Source organism: Anneissia japonica, unplaced genomic scaffold (genome assembly GCF_011630105.1).
Source record: "Anneissia japonica isolate Jap-2015-1 unplaced genomic scaffold, ASM1163010v1 scaffold172582_len1462937_cov174, whole genome shotgun sequence".
Lineage (NCBI taxonomy): Eukaryota > Metazoa > Echinodermata > Crinoidea > Comatulida > Comatulidae > Anneissia > Anneissia japonica.
Genome location: NW_022725666.1, coordinates 622174 through 630036, shown reverse-complemented (window position 1 = coordinate 630036; position 7863 = coordinate 622174). Strand labels below are relative to the sequence as shown.

General features: G+C 37.5%; 1 protein-coding gene across 4 annotated transcripts; it reads right to left on the bottom strand.

Annotated features, from left to right (window-relative positions):
- Positions 1-1752: 1752 nt before the first annotated feature.
- LOC117112823 (vesicular acetylcholine transporter-like) lies at positions 1753-5783 on the bottom strand. 4 transcript variants are annotated; one of them, XM_033256004.1, is made up of 3 exons: positions 5526-5783; positions 4346-4568; positions 1753-3724 (listed from the first exon to the last, which is right to left on the bottom strand). In XM_033256004.1, exons 2-3 carry the CDS (start codon positions 4495-4497, stop codon positions 2491-2493), a joined length of 1386 nt encoding a protein of 461 aa, XP_033111895.1. In that variant the 5' UTR covers positions 4498-4568; positions 5526-5783; the 3' UTR covers positions 1753-2490. The 4 variants fall into 4 exon arrangements, with proteins under 4 accessions (XP_033111895.1, XP_033111898.1, XP_033111896.1 ...); XM_033256007.1 differs by having other exon boundaries at positions 5663-5677; XM_033256005.1 differs by lacking the exon at positions 4346-4568 and having other exon boundaries at positions 1753-3947; positions 5526-5782.
- Between the last annotated feature and the right edge of the window lie 2080 nt (positions 5784-7863).

Genomic DNA, 7863 nt, shown 5'->3' with positions numbered 1-7863 from the left:
CGATATAAAAGCAGTAAACATTTAAATAATTAAAACTTTAAAATACAGACAAAATGGGGCTAAACAATTTATATCATAAAAATAAAAAAGTGCGGAAAAAAACACTTAGGTCTAATAGGCCCGATAATAATAATAATAAAAATAATAATAATAGTAATAATAACAACAACAACATTAAAACATACAAATTCAATAGTAAGAAAGATTGGGGAACACAATATAATATATACAATATAAAACAATTAAACATTTAAAATAATTAAAACCTTAAAATACAGATAATATGAGGCTAAACAATTTATGTCATGAAAGTACAAAAAGGGAAAGAAAAAAAAAGATAAATAAGACTTTAAGACTGTGTGAGGGTTATAAACTTATGGAACAATCTCGACGACCAAACAGTACAAGCAGAAAGCCTATACTCATTTAAAGATCTTCTCAACAAAGATGGGGGGCAATGCAAGACAAATTTAGCTACCAATTTTAACAGGAAATAAGTACAAATGGTGGGCGTTTAAAAGGCTAACGCCTTATTTCAGAGCCCGAAGATTCAAGTAAGAAAAAATAACGAAATCATTCGTCATGGATATGTAATAAAAAAAACCCGGTGGCGGTTCAGTCTTGGCATTCATTTGCTCCTTTGCCATTTTGGTCTATGTCTATTGCCGTTTTGGTAATTGACATTGCCGTTTAGGTCTGTTGCCGTTTTGGTCTTATCATTGCCGTTTTGGTTTATTGCCGTTTTGGTCATTGTCGTTTTGGTCATTGCCGTTTTGTTTTTTTGCCGTTTTGTCCAGAAACCGATAATCTTTTTGTATACTGACCACAGGCCCCTTGATATAGGATCTCCTGTTGACTTCTTGGACTCCTATTAGCAGGTTTCTCTGAGCAGCCAGCTGTGTCATCATCATTACACAAAGAACATCATCGTCGCCAATATCGTCATCATCATCGTTGTCATTATTGTCACATTCGCCATTTGTTATCATTATCGTCATCACCGCCATCATCATAATCATCATCATCAGTATCATCACCAGCGTGACCAATCACTATTTTTGATATACCCAATGACTGGGTCGAAATTACCCAAGATTCAGCAAAAATTGCCCAAAGTTACCCAAGCTTCGTGAAAATGCATTAAAATTTGAAAAAAACCGTGTTTTTCGCATGTATAGTTTCCCTTTTAGTTCAATTTATAAACCATTTTTATTGTAACTGTTTGTGTTAATATTCATGAGGTGATAATACAGATAAAAATACGCCCTCAGTCGGCCAGTGTTATCAGTAGATCGGTGATCAAGTTTTATTATGTAATGCATTAATTAGGTAAAATCGATGGCAACGCAAATCACAAATAAATAATTCTGAACCCGTGTTTATAGCAATTAACAGTCAATTAACAATGTTATGTGCACTTCGTTGAATGGACTGACATATACTTTGTTACTTCTTAATTCTTTCTCTATGACAAAATATTTAATTTTCTTAGTAAAAATAAAATACCCAAGGATTTGAACGGAATACCCAAGAACCCAAGACCAAGTCAAAATACCCAAGATCTTGGGTAAATACCCAAGCAGTGGTCACACTGATCATCACCACCGTTAAAGGTTAAAGGTTATTCATTTGACTGTCGTCCCTTGAAGGATCTGAAGGAAACAGATCTAATATTTTGGTCTTACCATCTCTATGAGGCGTGAATGATGGTGTGATTGAAAAAAAAAAGTAAGTCAGTAACTACAAAACATGTATAGATTAATGATAAAATCATTTATTAATTTCAAAGTTATAATATAAAAGAGCACCCTTACACAAATTTCCACTCAGTATTAAACTTTCGGAGCTACTTAAAGTATCACTGACCCGCCCTTTAATTGACCTTTCCGGAGTGTCAATCAAACTTAACAACTGACTAATCAGTACAGCGCTAGGAATACGCGCGCGTCTCACAAACACACGTGTTTTCCCACTAACGCACGTGTTCGCCTATGTTTTAACACTGTCGCCTTGTGGGACCTTAGCAACAATATCCAAGGGGTGGGGCTTAGCGGAAAGGTCCATTGAAGATAGAGCCACAATTTCATAACCATCACATTTTACTACATTCTGGTTAGGTATATTTAAATAACTTATCGATTAGTAGGACTATTTTATGTATACATTTAATCAGCATTATTGAAAGCCAGTCTCACCCATATAATATTTCAATTAAAATTATAATAATGAAAATTGACATAACTATATTTTTACATTTTGCAATCAGACCATTCGCTAACTCTGAAGTTCTTGTCTTTTCACTTGTGAAGTTGCAAATTATGGTGGGTTTTTTTGTTTTTTTTTAATGAATTATTGATCATATTTTTTAAATTATTTCAGTGTTCAATTTTAAATTGCATTTTCAAATTAGTTTTCCCCAACGAAATGTGGCTTCTTCTGTTATTCCCTCCCCGTCCCTCATTGGCACACTGGCTCCACCAATTAACACTCTCAATCTGGAATTTCATTTTCCGATTCGGTCGTTTCTTTCGATGTGTCATATGATGCATCGGATTCGTCCACATACGGCCTGGCTTTCTTTTCAACCAATCGTTTTCCTTCATTCCCTGAATACGGACTGGAAATCTGTCGCAGAATAAATATCAACGGTGCAAATAGTAAACACATAGAAGCAGTAATGATTGACACATTAGAGAGCCCGATGGCTCGATCTCCTGGTAGTGATATGATGGGTCCTATAACAAAGGGTACTAGTGCACTTAATTTGAATACCGAGAAAATCCGACCGGGTGACGATGAAAACCGAATTCTGCCAACTGAAGCAAGTATCGCAACTAAGCAAAATTTGGATATTGTTAGTGAAAATACCATGATAGCTAAACCAGCTACGAAATATGGGTAGCCTCTGTCCCTTGACAAAATTACGTTGCCACCTGCTCCGAAAATATATCCAAATATGGTTATTATGTACACGTGATTTGGTATCTTCGACGTGACCAGCATGGACAACAGTATACTTACCTGGTACGCAAAAAACGCGGGAATGAATGCCATGCCTATTATCCATATTGGCAAACCGTACGTCTCTGTGATCCACAGTGCTAATCCAGGAGCTAAACATGCTTCAGGTATCTGTGACAAGGCAATTCCAAATGCGGTCAAAACTACGTATGGATCTAGTAAGAGTTCTCCACATGACACATTCTCGTCTGTGTTTCGATACCACGTCATTACAGATTCGGAAACATTCGTCTGTATTCGGGTCACTGCTACGAGAATGATAATGCAAAGAAAAGACAATATAGCAAGGGGAAGGAAGCACGGAAGCATGCCATAAAAATAAACAATGACTCCTGAATACGTCGGCCCAATGACTGCAAAACCATTAAGGCAATACACAAGAGCGAACAGTGCGTCACGAGTTTTTGGTTCATTCGTTGATTCGGCAATGTAACGTAGTCCTATCGTCCCTATAAACGCCGCCCCTACGCCAAGGAATACGCGTGCGATTATATACAAAGCCATACTTTTACCAAAAGCGAAACATAACGAAGAGCATGCTTGGGCGAATAACCCAATAATTAGCGGGAGATCGAATCCAGTTGACTCGAATACCATTCTAGCAAATGGCAATGTCAGTATGTGCATTGCTTCCGGACTAGCAAACACGATACTTAATCCGTACACTTGCATCTCCGGCACTGTCGTTATAGCTTTCGGACATGTGGTATTCGCGCAATCGGTAAAAGTAACAAATCTTGGAGTTAATGTTTTTATTGTTAACGAAGACAAGGAATCTATTGAAATTCCTATTAAAATGCATATAAGTCGTGTGTAGACTTTTGCCTTTCCTTCTATTGCCACTGTTCTATTCATTTTTTGACAATAAATGTCCTAAACTCACTCAAAGTTTCTTCAGCCAAACTCAGCAAGACATTCGGAGGTACCTAGGTCAAAGAAAAAATATCAGGCAGTAGTTTAGTCGAAGTTTATGATTATCTATTCGATATTTTAGTGTCACTGATTTCTATACCTGATTTACAAATTCAGTGCAAATCTGGAATACCATGTGAAAAAATGTTAGGAAATGTTAAATTCTATATAAAAGCACATCTTTCCACTGAGGCTGAAATTGTTTCAATATTTTGAATAAAATATTATGAACAAATTGAAGCTGAGGTAAAATATCAAATGATGTTTTTTTTTTTTAATGATTGAAACACCAACAGATCTTATCAGTAATTGCAGTCAATGTCGTATCTAGGGGTTGCGCAACCCCCCCCCCCCCAACAGAAAAAAAAATACTCGCTCCCCCAATCTCCCCGTCGTTATAGCTTTCGGACATGTGGTATTCGCGCAATCGGTAAAAGTAACAAATCTTGGAGTTAATGTTTTTATTGTTAACGAAGACAAGGAATCTATTGAAATTCCTATTAAAATGCATATAAGTCGTGTGTAGACTTTTGCCTTTCCTTCTATTGCCACTGTTCTATTCATTTTTTGACAATAAATGTCCTAAACTCACTCAAAGTTTCTTCAGCCAACCTCAGCAAGACATACGGAGGTACCTAGGTCAAAGAAAAAATATCAGGCAGTAGTTTAGTCGAAGTTTATGATTATCTATTCGATATTTTAGTGTCACTGATTTCTATACCTGATTTACAAATTCAGTGCAAATCTGGAATACCATGTGAAAAAATGTTAGGAAATGTTAAATTCTATATAAAAGCACATCTTTCCACTGAGGCTGAAATTGTTTCAATATTTTGAATAAAATATTATGAACAAATTGAAGCTGAGGTAAAATATCAAATGATGTTTTTTTTTTTAAATGATTGAAACACCAACAGATCTTATCAGTAATTGCAGTCAATGTCGTATCTAGGGGTTGCGCAACCCCCCCCCCCCCAACAGAAAAAAAAATACTCGCTCCCCCAATCTCCCCTTCAAAAAAATCAGGTCAAGTAGTTAAAAGATCACCTAAATTCACCTTATTTTGCGAATTTGCGCCTCTCAACTGACCATCGATCCCCCGCTTCACCTTTGCGTCCCTCTATCAACCCCCACTTCAAGACTTCTAGATACGCCACTGTTTGCAGTAGGTGTCACTCTAATATATTACCCTCTATGTGCAGTAATATCCTTATTTAGATCATATTAACTAGTAGGCCTATATGCTCCCCCTCCCCCTCCCTCACGGCACCACCTAACCACCCGTCCACTGGGTTAACATTGCCAGGCGTATCCAAAAATGGACTGAAGCCACTTTCTGCTTTCAACCTCTAGCATGAGTATTTATGTGTCAGAACTAATACTTTGAGCAGGGAGATGTGCTCTGAGCGATAGTCAAATAATTGCAAACAAAAACCACCTATGATTACAATATGAACACTCCTTTGTCCGTGACTCTATTCTGAGACTGGTGGTATTGTAAAGAAGATTTTTCTGATAACGATAGTGCCGGTCTTTAAAAGACTAACATAAAAGTTGACTATAATAAATGGATATACACGGTTATATTTTACCTGCATACGCACCAACCTATATCAAGACGTATCTACAACTCGGGTTCGGATACCGTATTTCAGAAATATGCAAGAAAATAACACCCGTGTATATAAGTTATCCTAACTTAGAGCAATAATTACTGCAGTCTTCTTACAAAATAATACGCTCTCGTGCACTTAAGCGTGTCACATTGAAATTTATACAAAGAAAGAATTCCATGACGGCTATTGTCAGGGTCGATGATTGTTTGACTTCTGAATGGTTATATTTTTTCAGCACTTGAAAACGACATGGTTGAAATTTTACTCAATTGTTATTTTAATTTCGATAGTTCCAGTTTTGGCTTATGAAGTCAGTGTTGAGAACAACAGCAGTGTGCACAGTCTACAGAAGACATTAAAACACGTTGGCCTATAAATTTCGTTATTTGATTTACATTCCTTTTAATACCAAGAATGCTTTAGTTTTTTTGGTATATATGCATGGCAGGCGGAACCGGTTGGGGGGGGGGAGAGGACAGAAAGTGTTTATTCAGTCCCCGTCCGAGTTACATTTTCTCGAAATTCACATTGGCGAATTTTGAGGTGGGGGGGGGGGAGTGGGTCAGAGGTCCTGACCCCCTTCTTGGGCAAAAAAGAAAAAAGAAAAAAAAAGAATTCAAGACCTAAGTTTTCAGGACCTGTGAACTGATTTTCCTGGGGGCGAAAACCCGATCCCCCTTTCTCTTTGAGCTTTATCGATTCATGGAAAAAAACAATAGGTATGCAACTACTCAATTTGTTTTATGCATGTATACACACATAACAGGCCTATTTACTGTAGTAAGAATGAGAAAGTTTATCTGACCGTTTTCAAGAGGGGGGAAACCTTGAATTTCGAAGAAAATAAAGTCATTCAAAAAAGACTCAAAAGTCGGGAAAGCTCATTTCCGCCATCTAAGAATCAATATTTTCGCGAGGAGGACCCCCGGATCCCCCTCAGTGGCGTAGAAAAGTATTTTTCATTGGGAGGTGGGGGGATGACTGAACATTCTTGGAATTGACATAAAAATTCCCTCTCCCCGTCGGACAGGCCTGGGCCCCTTGTCGTCAGACGAACGACCAGGTCGTCGGATCGAAAATTTTTAAAAATATATAATTTTCCTATCCAAATAACGTTATTTTGATTGCCAATCCCTAATATTGTGGTCTAAAAAAGAACATTTTGGACCATACTACTAAGCCATAAAAACAACCTCCTTGAACAACACTATCAAATGATTTTTATTCCATACCGTCGACGAGGCCTCGCCGACCCTTGGGTGGGACCCCTTCGTCGGACACGTCGGACAAATTTCTGGCCACACCGCTGATCATACATACCATGGCGGGATAAAATATACACAAGCTGTTTATCACACTCAAAATTCGGCTATGCATGCTTTTGCTTATACTACGGTATTATTCGTTAATACTGCGTGGGTATTTAATTTTTTGGTTCAATAATCTTTGCTTTAAATTAAGAATATAAACCAGAAATAGACCTAAACAAAACAAATCAGTGGGTGAAAAACTTTAATTCTTTCAAGTAAAAGGCCACTCATGAAATTTCACTCGATTGCGAATTGAAACCTACCAGAGGCATCATTGTGCATCTGTCTTTATAAGCTCATTGGTCGGTAGCCGATATAGACCTACCATTGCTTAGAAAGGGCAAATCTAAAAGGGAAAAAAATATCCTTGTACTTGTTCAGTTAGGGGATATTTTTTTTGATTTTTCTATCAGGGTACAGTGCTTTGTTTTTCTTTGTCGCTGGGGAGGGATAGGAAGGTGGTGTGGAATCGGGGAACTTTGAGTCTCAGACACATTTTATCTCCAGATAAGAAGTGAAATTTGTTTGATCCTGCTTAATCTGTCTAAAAGATGAAAAGCGTATGCCATTAATGTAAAATCAATCCTCAATATTTCCATAGTGTATGTTTGTTATTGTTTATCTAGTGAAGTGTGATACCTCTGATTAAATTAGATGGATGATATTGGCCATATTTTAAAAGATAGGCCTATTTATATTATTATTAACTGTTTTTTTGTCTGAAGACAGAAATCAGAGGTGGACAGAGCACATGAGAATGTATAATAAATACTGGTTTAGAGAAACATCAGAAAAGATTCCTGGGGCGGATTCGGGGTTGGGGAGGCCCGGCCCCGGCCTCCCCCTTTTGGGAGGTAAAAAAAGGGGAAAAAGAAAAAAAAAAGAGAGAAAAAGAAAAAAAAATGATAGCCCAGAATGCCTCAAATGTTATGTTCGGGCGTCTAGAACACAAAAATTTCGCGGGGGCATGCCCCGGACCCCCTACGACAGTGTTGTCTCAATCG